The sequence below is a fragment of the Clarias gariepinus genome, chromosome 10, assembly GCF_024256425.1.
Source record: "Clarias gariepinus isolate MV-2021 ecotype Netherlands chromosome 10, CGAR_prim_01v2, whole genome shotgun sequence".
NCBI classification, from domain to species: domain Eukaryota; kingdom Metazoa; phylum Chordata; class Actinopteri; order Siluriformes; family Clariidae; genus Clarias; species Clarias gariepinus.
Window position 1 is genome coordinate 11,231,657 of NC_071109.1, and position 16,578 is coordinate 11,248,234.

The 16,578-nt window shown below is 37.9% G+C and overlaps 2 protein-coding genes across 2 annotated transcripts; one reads left to right on the forward strand and one right to left on the reverse strand.

Moving 5' to 3' along the window:
- Positions 1-2,081: 2,081 nt before the first annotated feature.
- pcdh20 (protocadherin 20) lies at positions 2,082-5,239 on the reverse strand. Its single transcript, XM_053505994.1, has 2 exons — positions 5,216-5,239; positions 2,082-4,574 (listed from the first exon to the last, which is right to left on the reverse strand). Exons 1-2 carry the CDS (start codon positions 5,237-5,239, stop codon positions 2,082-2,084), a joined length of 2,517 nt encoding a protein of 838 aa, XP_053361969.1.
- Positions 5,240-9,722: 4,483 nt separating this feature from the next.
- si:dkey-27i16.2 (regulator of cell cycle RGCC-like) lies at positions 9,723-14,416 on the forward strand. The gene is made up of 5 exons (XM_053505060.1): positions 9,723-9,845; positions 10,037-10,210; positions 11,858-11,938; positions 12,512-12,574; positions 13,176-14,416. Exons 1-5 carry the CDS (start codon positions 9,824-9,826, stop codon positions 13,181-13,183), a joined length of 348 nt encoding a protein of 115 aa, XP_053361035.1. The 5' UTR covers positions 9,723-9,823; the 3' UTR covers positions 13,184-14,416.
- The last annotated feature ends 2,162 nt before the right edge of the window (positions 14,417-16,578 follow it).

Sequence of the window (16,578 nt, forward strand, 5' to 3'; positions counted from 1 at the left end):
ATCAAAATGATGCCACAGTCGTAATCATAGGAATAAGGCAGTCCAATGTAATATTAGAATATACTGTATTTCTCTCTCTTTTTTTGGCCAGGCAGTGAATTTTATTGATGTTATTAACATAGACATTTATTTTAAGTTGTGATTATAGAGACCTGGCAGGTTTTCCCAAAAAAAAAAAAAGGTCTATTGTAAAAACCACTAACCCCACAGTTACTAATTCAACCTGCATTGTCACATATTTTAATGAGATACAGTATCTTGATAGACATCAGTGATTACATTCAATGAAATGTCAGTCTGTTGGTCTACCAGTCACAACATGTTTTGCTTTTAAACTTGTAGCTATGATGGACACAGATGCTGTATATTATATATATATAATCAAGTTACATATCTATCCAAACCAAAAACCAGTAGCTCAATCAGATTTGACCCGATTGTATCTTTTAAAAGACATTGCAGCAAGATCAAGAAAATGTCAATTTAAAAAAATAATAATTTTGTTGATGTACGCTTAAACGTTCACTTGGATTTTCTTAAATGCCTCAAATCAGAAATAACAGTTTGCACAGAAAAATATTTTTGCTGATCAACATAGTACCAAAGTAACATTTCTAGTTATGTATTGTTGGACATTTGATAAGCAATGATAGAATCAGCATACTGAAATGTTATATCCTGCTGTCACATCACTAGCGCTGAAATGCCAGAAAAGCAGTCATGAGAAATGAAATGCATGTTAGCATACACAGTTGGGTCAAATATGTCTACTTGCAATCACTAAATTAATGAGACTCTTTATCGATCCTGGAAAAAAGCTTATTAAAGTTTAAGGTTATACTGTAGGATGTCTGTTGGTATTCATATAAAATATTATACACCTTTATGGCTTTTAAACATGGTGTAAGCTGTGAAATGGCTGCAATCAAAGATGCATCCTCTCGCAGCAGCCATTAAATCCCGCAGTTGTCCCCAAAACACAACTTTTTCAAATGAAACACAATACACATTTGAGGCTGCACATACTTGAAAATTCCTTTGATTATTTGGGGGGGAATTTGAGAGTGTTCTAATCAAGGCTTTAGAGGATTAGCAAACTCGCTGGCTGACTGGTCTCTTAGCTGATAGCACTCAGCCCTCACAGGCACTTAAACCATAGAAGTCTGCTCCTGGGCTAATCCTGGTTATTGTTTGTGTTAACAATTATCATGAGATTTTTTTGTCTGTGTGCACCAGACCAATTATAAACAATTGTTCCAGTGGAACCAACTACTGAACTGGAATACAATTATTATTATTATTATTTTTTTTTATCTTTTAGACTTAGCAAAGGAATTTCTGTGTAATTTAGATCAAATTTCATTTATTCATTCATTCATTCATTCATTTATTCTTTAAAAACCTGATCTGAATTGCGGTGGATCTAAAGCTAAACCCAGAACAACTAAGCACAAGATGGGCTGCCAGTCTGTCACAGTTAAACACCTTGAGACCGAATTTTTTTTAGACTAAAGACATTTCTTTCCACCTTATGGTCTGATCACATAAGGCATCAACATTTAGCGTATTGTATTTTTACAGTAGATGAACATTCACTGACAACAATATCTACAATAGGACTAGTTGTTTTCAATGTACAGTATATTATATCTACAGTATAATCTCATTAACAAATCTAAAGAGGTACTGTCCATGACATACCATACCTAACTAGGTTGTTTTGGTTCATGAAAAAGTTCCTGGTAGATAGATTCCTGTTTGTTTAGGTATTTCACTTTTGCATTTACTTGAACATTATTAAACATTTCATTATGGTGCTGTCTGCACAGTGGCTAAGTGGTTAGCACTGTTGCCTTGTACCACCAGGTTCCGTGTTCGATTCCGTCTTGGTTCTGTGTTCATGGAGTTTGCAGTTTTCTCTGTGCTCATCGGCTACTCCAGTCCGAAGACATGCAGATTAGGCTCATTGGCATTCCCAAAAAGTTGTCGGTGTGTGCCTGTGTGTGTGCCCTGCAATGGACTGTCTATCATTATTAAATGAATCATGTCTCATTCACATAACAATAATGCATAACATATGTTTATAAATTTAAATGTTTCAGTTCAAGTTCATTAGTGTGATCTTGCTTACACTTTTTTTTCCGCATCAAGTGTTTTTGTTTAATGCAAATTATGAAAGTGGCCAGAAACATGCATACTGAGAACACCATCATACCCAGACCAGAGAACAGTAGGAGCCAAGGCAGTTCTGTACATCTCTCCATCAGATTATAAGATTTTGGTAGCAATGGGAGCTCTGAGGCTGGGGGATTATATGGTGGAACAGTTGTCAGATGGCACTGCATGGAGATCTCATTGACCAGTAAATTAACCCACACTGTGGCTTGAAGAGGTATAGGCTTCCCTCTATCACTGACTCTGATTAAGAGGTGATGCATACCGTGGTCTCTGCCCGCAAGCTGCTGCACCAGTGTGATGTTCCCTGAGTGTGGGTCGATCTGAAATGGGCTGGGATTGATTGGCTCCCTGCCTATAATGTTATAAGTAATATCTGAATTCATGCCTGAGTCACGGTCAATAGCGTAAATTTTGGTGACGATGCTGCCAGCGCTGGTGTTAGGGGATATGGTCAGGCAGGAGAGGTTGCTGCTTGGCAGGAGAACCTGGGGCTGGTTATCATTTACATCCTCCACATAAATAGTTACAGATGCAATGGAGGAGCGGTGAGGCCTCCCACCATCTACAGCCAGCAGGAGCAGGTCATATTTCTCATGCTTCTCCCGGTCCACCTCACCTGTACAGCGAAGTGCCGACTGGGACAGGTCCATGATGAAGGGAGCATGCTTGTCTAGTACTTGGACATCCACCACTTTCCCATTATCCCCCTCATCTGCATCCACAATTCCAATCTTTCCAACCTGGGCTAAGAGTGAAATGCCTTCAGAGATGAAAAAGATGAAGTGTGGTGTGACGAAGGTTGGCTGGTTGTCATTCTGATCCAGGACCTTTATAGACACTGATGAAAAGGCCTCTAATGGAGGGGAGCCGTTGTCTCTGGCCAGCACTGTGAGACTGTATTCTCCTTGTTGCTCTCTGTCTAAAGGGTCTAAAACAGACACTACACCTGTTTCTTCATGAATATTAAAAATAGTAGGCGTATTATGGATCAGTCTGTATGACACTTTGCCATAGAGCTGGCTATCTGCATCATGTGCGCTGACTTGTACTAAAGATGTGTCAGGCTTATTGTTCTCTTCTACCTCTACCTGATAGTAAGTCTTTTCAAACGCTGGAGCATTATCATTCATATCTTCAACTACCACAATAATCTCTTTCTTTGCATGCACACGTTTGCTGGCATCAAGTATAACAACAGTAACAAGATATTCACTACAAAGCTCAAAATCAAGTGGTTTTGAGGTTGAGAGTAGATAATTGCCTGCTTGTGCTTTCAAAGTGAATTCTGTGCTGTCTTCCTCTAAAGACAGAACCCTTTGGACACTTGAGATGTCTCTCAGCTCCAAAAGAGCCAAGAGAGTTGGAGGCTCATTCTCCTGTAATACAATCGTTTGGTTTCTATACTGTGCCACATACTTGATATTGATGGTTGGCTCAAGGCTCACCACTGGCTGCAGATATACAGTTACCTGAGTTAGTTCGACAGGGCAAGGTGGGCTATTGACAACAACTTTTAAAACATGTTTCTCCAGACTGTCTAACTTCATATCCATAGCTATACTGATCATGCCTGTGTTTCTGTCCAAATGGAAAAGTTCTTTGGCCCGATCTGAGATCTGGAAACTGAAGGAGTAAGTGATCTGACTGTTGCTGCCTAGGTCTGGGTCTATGGCATGAACCTGGGCCACTGTTGTTCCCCGGGTTGCTCCACCTGGCACCGAAACAGTGTGAGGGTTATCAGGGCTGAACTGCGGGCACTGATCGTCTACATCTAGCACCGTGACAACAAAAGACACCCTAGCACTCAACGGCGTAGAGCTACAGTCTACAGCAACAAGAACCATGTGGTGCTCGTTTTGAGTTTCACGGTCCAGCTCCCTTTCAACAATCAGCTCAATGGCAGAACTGTCCTGCGCCACGCTGAACAATCCATGAGCACCTTCTAAATGATACCTTATCTCTGCGTTGCTTCCTATGTCTTCGTCCCGAGCCTTGTCATCCAACAGCACCCTTGTCCCAACACATGCATCCTCTAGAATTCTCAAATGAATTTCACTTGTTTCAAAATAAGGAGCATTGTCATTAATATCCTCCACAATAATAGTTATCTTTATCAGTTCTTGTTCAGGACCCACTAGGGCATCAGCTAAGATGGTGCAGTTCCCACTCTCCTGTAATGGACACAAGATCTCTCTGTCAATCCTCCACAAGGTTGTGAACAAATCCCCGGTTTCCTTGTTAACTCGTAAATAGGAACTCCCAAGCAGCTGGAATGGAGGTGAGTAGGCTCTCCCTACGCTGCCTATTTTAATTCCTTCTGGTAGTTCCTCCACTGTCGAAAGAGTCAACAGAGTGTGGCATATGATCTGCCTGACAGATGCTATGAGAAGCACCTTCTAAAAAGAACCAGAGAAAGCATTTAACAGACTGAAGTAAACATCACTTTACTTCCCATATGAAAGTTTAACAGCTATTCAAGGTTTAAACGCACAATCCTTAGGATAAAATATGTCAGTATAATATACAATCCTGCTCAGTTGGATGTTTTACTCAGACCTGTAGATGTGGATATGAGATAAATCTAAATCACCAGATTTTACAAGAATATCACATATTTCACTTAAATAGTAGTTTAGATAGTAACTACATTCATAATTCTAATTATACAAAAAAAAAAAAAAGCATTACAGTTGTATTTGGTATACTGTATCAGCCCTGTAATTTATGAAGGGATAAGGCTTTGATGTGCTTCTGCATTTGAACAGCACATACTGTTTTTTTCTTGTTCCTTAATACATTGTAAGATAATAAAATCAATATTTTCATTTTTTTAGGCTAGTACACCTCTTGCACAACAATGCTTCATGCCCAAACAGCTTATCTAATCGAGCATGTTTGACAAGTGGGTCTGTCAGAAAAAAAGTCTGCAAGATACATAAAAGTATTTACAAGAACAGCTTGCAAAGAATGAATTTGAAGAAAGAGCTATGCTACTCATTACATAGAGAGAGTACAGACAGATTGTGCGAAAACTCACCTGTAACAGAGACAGCGTGTTCATATTTCTGCGAGACGCAGGTGATCATTCTTCGTGTGGGTGCTCGCCGTGTGGAATGAAACTTGAGTGCGACTAGGATTTCCGAGGGAGGGAACTCTTAAACTGCCAAGTCTAAAAGAATGGAGCCTGCTTTCATTTTGAGATAAAAACCTGTCTCTCAGCTGTCAGTTTTTACGGTGTCTTTAACATGTTTTTCTGGTGCAAAAGTAGTTTGATCCTCGTGATCAAAATAAGTTTATTACATTTTGCAAAGACGTAAACACACACACACACAAATGCACAAGCACACACACATAGCTTCCACTGTTATAATTAATAATGAAGCTGATTACTTAAAGTGAATAAAAATCAGACATTTCCAAAGCAAATTTTCAAATCCAAGTGGCAAAAGTTTTAAAAAAAGGCTGTAGATCTGTGAATGACAATCCTGGCTGAGGTGACTTGGAGCACACTGCACTCATTGCTGTGAACATTCAGAGGGAGAGAGATAGAGATGCACCTGATCCCTAAAAATGAATGAATAACTTCTTGTCAACTTGAGAAAGAGACAAATCTGTCTGTAAAACCTGTACACACGATCATTCAGTAACTTGGCTGGGAGTTATTCCCACTCAGTTCTCAACCCCGGATTGACCTTACTGCAAGTCATTTCCACATGATTGGCCATTAGAGGTGTTTCAGATGTGAAGCAGTCAGTCTGATCACTACTTCAGTGTTCAGAGTAAACATTTTATCTTGATGGTATCCAAGCACTAGTGAAACGCAGGGATAAGTACATTAGTGTAGCAAAGGATTATATGGAGAAATAAAGGTGTTTTTTTTCTTCTTCTCTCATAACTGTGTTGCAAAAGTCCTGGTTTGACTTGAACGCCCCTTAATTCAATTAAACAACAGAATGACAACCGTAATTGTATTTTGTTTATAATTTTGGCAAAATTTCTTGGGAACAAGTCTACAGCATCCAGTTGAGATTATCTACTGGACAAGGGGTGACCTGTAGGATTTATAGGATATAGAGTATGTGCATGATATACTGTACAGTATATAACATGGCTCAAATAGTTAGTGGCATATACAGTACAGCACCAGTCAATAGTTTGGACACGGCTTCTAATATATCACCTTTTTTTTAAGTGATATATTTTTTACATTCTCGAGCAATACTTCTCAAAACTCTACTACTCTACTACTCAAAAATATGAAATATCACATATCGAATTAGATAACAACATCAACAATCAATTGTTATTTTAAGACATGACAGTCAGAAAAGTTCTTGAAAGAACAGTATTGTCAAGTGCATTTGCTAAACTCATTAAGCACCATGATAAAACTGGCTCTCATGAAGACCTTCCCAGGAAAGTAAAACCAAAACTTACCTCTGCTGCATGGACAAGTTCATTTAAAGTTAGCATCCTCAGAAATCACCAATTTATGGCACTTAAGTACCAAAGTAGCAGACACATCTCAATGTCAACTGTTTAAATGAGACTTGCATATTTTGGATGCCTTCAGCATTCCACAATGTAGAAATAAATACAAATCAGGAAAGACCATAGAATTGAATGGTGTGTCCAACCTTTTGACTGTAAGTACTGGTATGGTAAGTAAACGTCATAGGTTATAAGCACTTTTTACAACTGTAGTGAGCTGAACAGCATTTCAGAACAAACAATCTGTAAACCTTAAGGTGGATGTGCTGCAACAGCAGAGGGCCAAATCAAGTTTCAGAGCAGGAACCTGTAATCCCTATCATGGGCACTAACTGTAGAGTTTTGATACTCTTGAACCGAGGCAATTGAGATACTGCAGGTGTACCTATTAAAGTGGATGGTGAATAAAGTATATTTACTTTACACTACCCTCTACTGTATAAACTGATCACTACTCCTAGACAGGTAATCCTAGAAGAAGCACCTACAGTAGGTTATGTGTTTTAAGACGGCTACATAGCTAACATGGTGCAGATACCTAGTCATCACTCCCATATGGAGTTATTCCGTATACCATTTACACAAAATTGATAGCACACATTTATTTAAAATGTCGCTGTATTCTGTAGTCTCGTATTTTCCCTTATTTGAGCCCAAACATGTTCCAACCTGACAGTGATTGTAGTAAAAACAAGGTGCTTGAAGACATGGTTTACCAAGGTTGTTAAAGAAGACTTGAACGTCCTGCACCCATGAACTTATTTGGAATAAAATGAAATGCTGATTGATTCCCAGGCCACCTTTACCAACATCAGTGCCTGAAGTTGCTAATGCTCTTGGGGCTGAAAGGTACGTTCCTAGCATCCACAATCCCAAACCCAGAGCCTTTGCAGTAGAATGGATGTTATAACAGTGAAGGGAAACTAAATCTAGAATGATATGTTCAGAAAGCAGATGTGTGTAATGATAAGGTGTCCCTAATCTTTTGGCCATGTAGTATATCTCACAAAGTTGCAAAGAACCTAAGGATAAAATAAAAAAAAAGGTCCAGCCCTTGTTAAATCACATAATATGTAGGGGCAGAGGTGCCACTGTGTGGAAGAGTGGAATTGACCTAGTGCCCCTGGGTTTTTTTTTTAGGAAGTGGGAAGGAAGGCCACGGAAACTGCAATTAGCAACCTTCTGTATATAGTGTGTTTATTTTTGCATACTTAAAGGGTATATCTAAGATGTTTTTTGTAGGCTATTTTTCTCCCCGAAATGTCTACAAACTGCTGAATAAGCACAAAAAGAGTTATTCACACTAACAGCGTGCTAGAAAAATTTCACGCTTTCAAAAATAAGAACTACGAGGAGACAAAAACAGTTGACTTTATACAATGTAATAGCTGCAGTGTTGAACACTAAGCTCAGGGAGCTGTTGAAGACTCGACAAATCTGGAAAAAGGACTGTCCTAAAATTGTGGCTAAAATTCTTAGAAGTAGCTAATTTTTTAGAAGTAAAATGTATAAACCAATCATTCATTACATTTAAACCTTAAAACATTACATTATGGCCACTATTGTGTACTGTAGGTTCCCTTTGCCACCAAAGCAACCCTGCCCCCTTAAGGCGTGCTCTGGTATCTGGCAGCAGGACAGTAGAAGCAGATTCTTTAAGTGGTGTAAGTTAAAACTTTGGCCCTTCTTACAGTCGCTCTAATCCTTATGCTTGACCATTTTTTTTTATGCTTTCAACACATCCACTTCCATAGCTACTGTGAAATGGGCCAAATTGTAGTGGCTAGACAACTCAGTTAGAGCAGCTTCAAAACTGCAGCTCTTGTAGGATGTTCTGGGTCTGCAGGTAAGGACCAAAAGTGATCCAAGAAAGGAAAACTAGTTAACTGGCAACAGGGTTATGGGTGGCCAAGGCTCACTGTTGCACATGAGAATGCTGGTTCTAATAGAAAGGTGTCAGAATACAGATCAGTACTGTTTTGGTGGGGGGGGGACCTACTCAATATTGTGTTGGGGGTCATAATTTTATGGCTGATCAGTGTAATTTTTTTTATTATTGCAGAGTGACATTATGGATTCATTAGAATTCAAAACAATTTACTGTGAAGTAAAGTAAAACTAATAGAAGGCATTAAAAAATGTTTTCTTTGAGAAATCTTGTATGGACATAAAAAAATTAAGCTTTTATGCATGATTCAGAGTCTTACATTCAAAGCCTACATTGACAGGATAGGGCCTGTAGGGTGGAGGAACCGACTGGCATATTTCTTACCGAAATCAAAACATTAACCTACAAAGATAGACTTCTATCGTTTAATAATGGCCTTTTCATTCGTGCCAGTTTTTAATTATTGTCATTTTGCTTTAGGTTGGCACCATGGCGGTTGCCTTGCATCTGCGGGGTCGTGGTTCGAATCTCTGCTTTGGTTTCTGTGCGTGTTTGAGTTCTCTACATGTTTGGTGTGTTTTCTCCAGCTACTCCAGTTTCCCACACAGTCTAAGAGATGCAGCATACACAGACTGCCATTTTGAAATGGCCTATCCTGTACGATTATGTGTGTGTGTGCTTGTGACTTGTGACAGGTTTTCACCCCATCCAGGGTGTATCCTTATCCCTTGGATGCAACTCTACAGAAATGGTATAAATGATGAACAGATCTTGATGTTTTATTTCCAGATCAGATTGTTAAAGTCTGTAGGGATATGGTGGTACAAACGAAATAAAAAGCAGCAATGTGGTGAAAAGGTAGACAAAGAAAATTGTAAAATGTAAAAATAGAAAAAAAGGATGAAGTTTTGTGGCAGCAAACAGACTATACTACACTTGCAGCTAATGAACTATAAAGTTTTCTGTCTCGGTCTGTGTTGAGTCAGAAGTGAAGTTGCGCTCTCATTGGCTGAGACTCTGCTCTTTTGGAGGCGGAGTACAACGATGCTGCTGGGTGACAGTGATGGGCGGGGCATGCGGCACAAACCTTTTTTTTTTTTTTTAACCAATCAGATGACAGATGTTCTTTGACAGTAGCTCCGCCTTTTTCTATCATCAGCACTTACTCAGAGAGACGTCTCTGCCTTTGATAACTTTTTACCACACACTCATACTAGTCACATCTCTCTCTCTTTCTCTCTGAGGCTCAACAGTTCTTTAGGAAGTATGTCGACCGCAACTTTCTCAGGTTAGTTTCTTCTTAATTTTCTTTTTAATAATTGTTAACCAAAAAAACAGCCATTATTATGCCTATTATTAAGTAATTTATCAGAAACATAGCTGTTAAAGTAGAAAGCTGAAGGCGTGGCAATAGACCAGGCTGTATTAGATGGGATTGTCTTTGAGTGTGGCTCAGGAGTGTGTGTGTGTTATACACAGAGTTAGACTTTGAGATCGGGGAGCTGCTGGAGGAATTTGAGGCCGTGGTGGAGGAAATGCGCGCTTCGCCGGTGAGCGCGAGCGGCTCCCGCGAGCCTGTGCCGCGTGAGGCTAAACAGCGAGGCGCGTGCAGTGATGGAGTGACGGACAGCGGCATCGAGGACGCGGATGACGGTGAGAGCTAAATCTTCATATTTAACCTCACAATATATAAATCATAATTTTTATGCCTGGAGAGTTAAACTAAGCTTAAATGTTTAATTATCTAATTTAAACATTTCTATTTATCAAAAGTTAAACAATTTGTATGACCTGAAAAATCCCCCTAAAATTAAGGGAAGTTTTTTTCTTTCAATAACGTGTACGAAAGGCGCGTCTAGTCACGTGACTAGGGCTCGTTCTAATAGTCGAAGAAGAAACAAGCTGACAAGGATTAATTTTCCATTAAGTTAGTTTATTTTCTCTATTTATTGATTTATATATTTTAGTGGTTAGCACTGTCGCCTTGCACCTCCATGGTCAAGGGTTTGATACCCGCCTCGGGGTCAGTGTGCGTGGAGTTTGCATGTTCTCCCCATGCATGGTGGGTTTCCTCTGGGTACTCTGGTTTCCTCCCACAATCCAAACACCTTAGAATAGACTTATTGGTGTTCACAAATTGCCCATAGTGTGTGTATGAGCGTGTGAATGTGTGTGTATGTGCCCCTCCATGGTGTACCCCACCTTGTGCCGTGGGATAGGGTCCAGGCCCCCGAGATCCTGTATACAGGATAAAGTGGTATAGACAATGAGATGAGAGTGTTCTGTTAAAAGTGGATAATTAATTCTATATTTAATTTTTTAAATATAGAAATATTTATTCACTGTAAACAGAACCGTGTATTTTATTCTTTTATGCTTTTGGTTTGTAATTGTTATGCTTGCTATTAATAAAAAAAAAAACTTTTAATCGTACAGTTCATTTGATTAAAAAAAATGGGACTTGCTAAAGAAATCAAAAGTTGTAACAAGATATATTTTGGCATTTTTTAAATCCCATAAATAATAATAATAATAATAATAATAAAGCTGACACATAATTGAAAACAAAAAGACGTGAACAGGCAGTAACAGATACTGCAAAGAAGAAAAGGTAAAGTGACGTAAACACTTTTTAATCAAAGTTAGGTACACATGAGACAGCAGTTTGAAAATTTGAAGTTCAAAACTTCTGATATTGTTCAAATGTAGCTTTTTAAAATTAGAAATTCACGTTAATGTCTTTAATTGTACCTTTACCATCCCCCCAAAATATTTTGTCTTATTTCATGAATATGTAACCACTTGTATGCACGTGTCAAAATGTTTGCTACAATAAGCCACATTTAAACACATTCTTCGATGACCTTGTAGATAAGTGTGTTTTCAGACCTGTAAAAAGTTTTTTCAGAAAGTGAGATGTTGTAAAACTCACACCTGTTTTTTTTTCATGTCTACTTTAAGGTTGCAATGCTACAGTAACTTACCTAGTGTTTAAAAACACTCAACAAAGGCTTGTGGAGGTTACATAAATTAGCTTGTAAATGGCAAATGTACAATGTGGGAGTTTATTCCACACTGGGAGTTTCCCTCAATGATCAATATTAACCCCCACAAACACACACATTTATCCAACACATTTTTTAGGTTTTTTTTTTTTTAAGTCACACAACAAAGGTAACTCAGAAGGGCATCGTGTGCTACTGTCAAGTCATATATTTATATTAGATTTGTAACATTAAATCACTTTGTGCGTGTGTGTGTGTGCGTGTGCCTGTGTGTGGGTTTGTGTGTGGGTCTCAGGTAGTGAACCGTCTCAGGCAAGCAGCTTGAATGCGAGTGTGGAAGAGCTCAACACTGCAGGCGTGATGACTTCACGGAAAGGTATCACTGTTATGTTTCAATCCTGATAATCATCACATTTACACAACAAAGCTCCAGGCATTTGAGTGTGTGTGGGTGCCGTTTTTTTGTACAGCTTCATACTTTGATGAAAGTTTCAGATTTGTGCTACCTCTTCACATCTCAGTGACTTCCACCCATGCTTATGCCTAACCTTTTAATTTTAGAAGAGAGGGATTATTATAGAAGCTTAAACTGAATTGAAGTGTTTATCAGTAAAAGGCCTTTATCTTATTTTGTCAGACGACCATACAAAAAGGATAAGGCTCTGAAGTGTTCCACTTCAAATCATAGCAAGACAGAAGAGCTGATCTTTCTCTCTCTCCTTTCTTTTTTAAGAGAATGTTTATGGTAATACTTTTAATGCAAGACTCAAAGCTGACTATGCAGCTATGAATTTGCCCCCCCCCACACACACACAGACTGTCAGATCACATTTCCTACAGTAGAATATTCCAGAGGAAATGCTTGAGCACTTAGCAGCGTTTCTCAACATTCCAACGCATACCATCATCCACCCTTTTCTTCATTTTATCTCCCTTCCATTTCCAACAGCTAAACTTGGGGACACGTCTGACCTAGACAGCTTTATCGAGAACCTGGACAAAGAGCTTGCAGGTAACTCTAGACTCTAAATTACTGTAGTAATTTAAAACCATCCCTTTTTTGTCAATCATTATAATTACAGGAATTAATTAAGATTTAGTTACAACACTTTATTTCTAAACAATCAGGTTTAAATCCTGATGTCCAAGCCATCTTTGATTGAAAAAAGATAACTGTTAGAAGAAGTGTACACTAAGAAAGAAAATATATACTGAACTTGGATATTGCAAATGTGGTCTTTTATTTACTAGAGGGAAGATATTTGTTTTTGATTGCTACTCCACACCATATGTTTATTTATAAGGTGTAGATATGTCCTCAAATAAAAAAAAAAAATTGCGCAATCTGTGATAAAGAGTAGAGCCCGAACTGAAATTTGCATTGGAGTGATAATGGTGCTGCTACGAAATTACCCCAGTGGCTGCCTATCAACAAAAGACCAGTGGTTTAACAAGGCCTGCTCTCAGCATGCCATGCTATCAGTGGGTTGTAGGGATAAGTGCAGATCATGAATCATAAGTCCCCAGACATCTGGGCACACTTTGAGCATGTTAATCCTTTCTGCCTGTCTCCCCTGTCGACCCGAGCTATGACAACTTTATCTTCTTGACAGAGATGTGAACAGACAGGACTCGTGTAACTACAGGACAGGAGCCAAGACTATCAGCACTTACCAGCAAGAACAGACAGAGAACTGGCATCCATGAACAAACCAAAACCCCCTTGGACAGGACTTTCAGGATGTAGTACACCAAACAAGAGAAATTAGCACGATAAATGTTTAATCTTGTTAAATGCATCTTTTAGTTTATTAATAGAAATATTGATGTACTTATTTATAGTCCAAGTCTCACTGAATATGAACCAGCACTTATTATCCAGACTTATTACTGATTGAGGTAATAGGACTGGATTATAATATTTTTTGTAGTTCTTGCTTAGAAGATTTGCTCTGTTGAATTAATTTCAAATGCTGGCTTTTTATATCTCATAAACTATAACCTTGTTTCAACTCAACGACCTACGACCAAAAAACTAACAGTATCCAGGAGTTCTAATTACATTGTTACTATTAAATTACGAAGGGTGTTCAAGTCAAACCAGGACTTTTAAATGTACTTACAGTAATAACAGAATGAACTTCAAGACAGATTTTACAAGAGTAAAAGACAAAACTTTTACAAGAGTAAAAGAAAAAAATATAGTATAATCTTGATTTTTCAAGAGGAAAATCTACCTTTTTTCTCCCTATAATCCTCTGCTACACTTATCCCAGCATTTCACTAGAGCATGGATACTATCAAGGTAGAAAGTTGTCATGCCCATATCCTGACTTTCCTGGAACTGCTTTAATGCCCCAAAGATGTGTAAATGGCTTGGAGTAAGGTCAGGACTATACGCTGGATATGGAAATAACTCCCAGACAAGTTCAAGTGATGTTTACGAATGATCGTGTGTACAGTTCCCAATGTGTATCTTTGTGACAAGTTATCCATCGATTTTCAAGAATCAAGCATTCCACACAAATGTTTACGCAAACAGTGCAGTTGGCTCCAGGATTGTCGTTTGCAGCGTACTTTAAAACGTTTGCACCATTTAAATATGAGACTAAAAGTCTCATCACCATACTGTCCTTGAAGTCCCAGTTTGACCTGAACACACCTTATATTACATCTTTATATTTTATGTATAAATACTTATGGCAGCTAATTGTAGTAGACTGTTTTATGTTGTTTTTACTGTACAAATAACCATTTATTTGCAAATAGCTTTTGTACTATGATAATGAATTATATTTTCTAAGAAAAAGGAAACTTTCGTAGAATAAAAGAAAATACATTTTTATTTTGGTAATTTGTTGAAAATTGTCATTTTTTCTTACTGTGCAACTATATCACATTTCATTTTCATATTTATTTCTCAGTACCTCGGTATATCATTACAAGGCATGGGTTTTGTCTTTGGTTTAGCATAGCTGCACATAAACAAGGAAATTGTGGTTTGTCATCAGCTTAGACAGGAAGTACATCAGCTGCACTGCTCTAGAAACAGTGCAGTTGATGGAGTTCATCACACAGATTCGGGCGGGGGTGTATGGAACGGTAATGCTCGAATAAGCACAGATTGTGCAATAAAGAGGCAACGATTCCCAATTCTCTTGGACGCAGTGGAAAACTGAGCCACAGTCATCACATTTAAAGAGGAAGCAGACTTGCAGAATTGCATCATCACCAATCATCAGATCTCAGCAATAATTTATAGTAAGCACTTGAAACACATGATGATTGTATCATTCATAGATTTGCCTATATTTATAGCAACCAAAGCCACAAGATCTCAAATCTAAGATAAAATCTTTCACAAAGAGAACACAATATGCAATATGTGGTGGGGTTTTGAGAAAAGAAAAAGAAAAAAAAAAATACAAAAACTACTGTAATAAAGAATATTTTGTGCACGGTTTCTTTGAGCCACAAAGATAATGTTTTGCAATGTGCACAATATTTTGTCAAAATTGATAAATACATTTGCAAGAGTGTTTGTGGCAATGTACATATGTAATTTTGTAGCAATAATTTGTTGATTGATTTTGAATAAAAATACAGCAATATAATGAGTCAATGGCAGCAAATTGAAGTGCCTTTGCTAAATTCTTCAGTTTTGTTGCCCACAATTACTATTTCAATTACACAGATTGTTGGAGATCATGAAAATGTTACAATAGATTGTAATTATCATTTTCTTGTTTTTTTTCTTTTTTTAAGAAAATATAAAAATAAAATAAAATTCATAACAGCTGTTATTTTACTTAACTGGAAGTTTTGCTTCACTGATCATATGATAAAAGGAAGTGATAAAATTATAGACAACTTTGTGTGCTTAAGTCTGTAAGATTGTGTGATTGTGTGAAGTCTGATTGTGTGCTAATTCTTAATTCTTTTCCTCTGGCACCCAGTAAATGTTTTTGTTAATAATTATTAATAATTGATAATTTGATAATTATAATTTATGATAAACGTAGATTGAGAATGTTCTCTTATTACAGTCCTTATTTTAGCACAATTCAATGTATTTGTCATTTTTTTTAATTGAAAGATTCAAAACATTTATTTCTGATCACTGTTGAAACATGAACTATAAATAATGAGGCATTTAACCTTCTATGACTACAAGCCAATTAAAAGCTAATATGTGGCCATACAGCTAAATGCCCCATCAATAGAGAAGAAGCACTGCTTGCTTTGACATCTCCTCGCTGTGAGAGGACCAGGGCCAGATGAATTTGGACAGATTCTGCCCCAGTCACTCAGTAAAGCGAATATCTCTCTTATCCTTAAAAAGGGAAGAGGCCTGATAACTGTGCCTCCCACAAGCCACTAGCCTTACTAAACTCTGACTAAAAGCTGCTTTCTAAGATACAGACCATACGTCTAAAAAACCTGCTCCCTCATGTTGTTAGATATTACCAGACCAGGTGAAACGCCTGTGATAATACAGTATGAGAAGATTCCTTAATGTCTTTTAGCTTTCCCAGAGCTCTAATGACCCTCCGTATGGGATTTTTCCTGATGCCTTTTGACCAGGTTGACTAGTTCTGTTTACAATGCTGTGAAAGTAGGGCCAGGCAAGTTTGGACAGCATTTTTTACTCAACTAATGAAATCATAATTTAAAAGATTTTGTATTCACTCGGGTTATCTTTGTGTAATATTAAAATTTGTTTCATGATCTGATTTAAGTGTGACAAACATGCCAAAAAATAAACAAATCAGGAAGGGGAAAAAACTTTTCCACTGCACTGTATTCTAAATAAATTTTGACCTGGGCAATAAGTTATTAGCTGTGTTACGTGTCTTTACAACACCCCAACAGCAGCAGGTCTTACTAAAGGAATGAGATCTAGTAACTTCCTTTTTACTGTGAGAATAGACAGGGTGACCCTCTCAGCCTATTGCTTTTTGATATCTCTGTAGAGCCATTGGCCCAGGCAGTAAGGCAGAATGTTGTAATATCCAG

Excerpts from the sequence above, each read along its gene's own strand:
- pcdh20 (XM_053505994.1), bottom strand. The coding sequence starts at position 5,239 with ATGAACACGCTGTCTCTGTTACAG. Across the intron at positions 4,575-5,215 it reads ACACGCTGTCTCTGTTACAG|AAGGTGCTTCTCATAGCATC; the intron begins GTGAGTTTTCGC and ends GGTTCTTTTTAG.
- si:dkey-27i16.2 (XM_053505060.1), top strand. The coding sequence starts at position 9,824 with ATGTCGACCGCAACTTTCTCAG. Across the intron at positions 9,846-10,036 it reads GTCGACCGCAACTTTCTCAG|AGTTAGACTTTGAGATCGGG; the intron begins GTTAGTTTCTTC and ends TGTTATACACAG. Across the intron at positions 10,211-11,857 it reads CATCGAGGACGCGGATGACG|GTAGTGAACCGTCTCAGGCA; the intron begins GTGAGAGCTAAA and ends TGTGGGTCTCAG.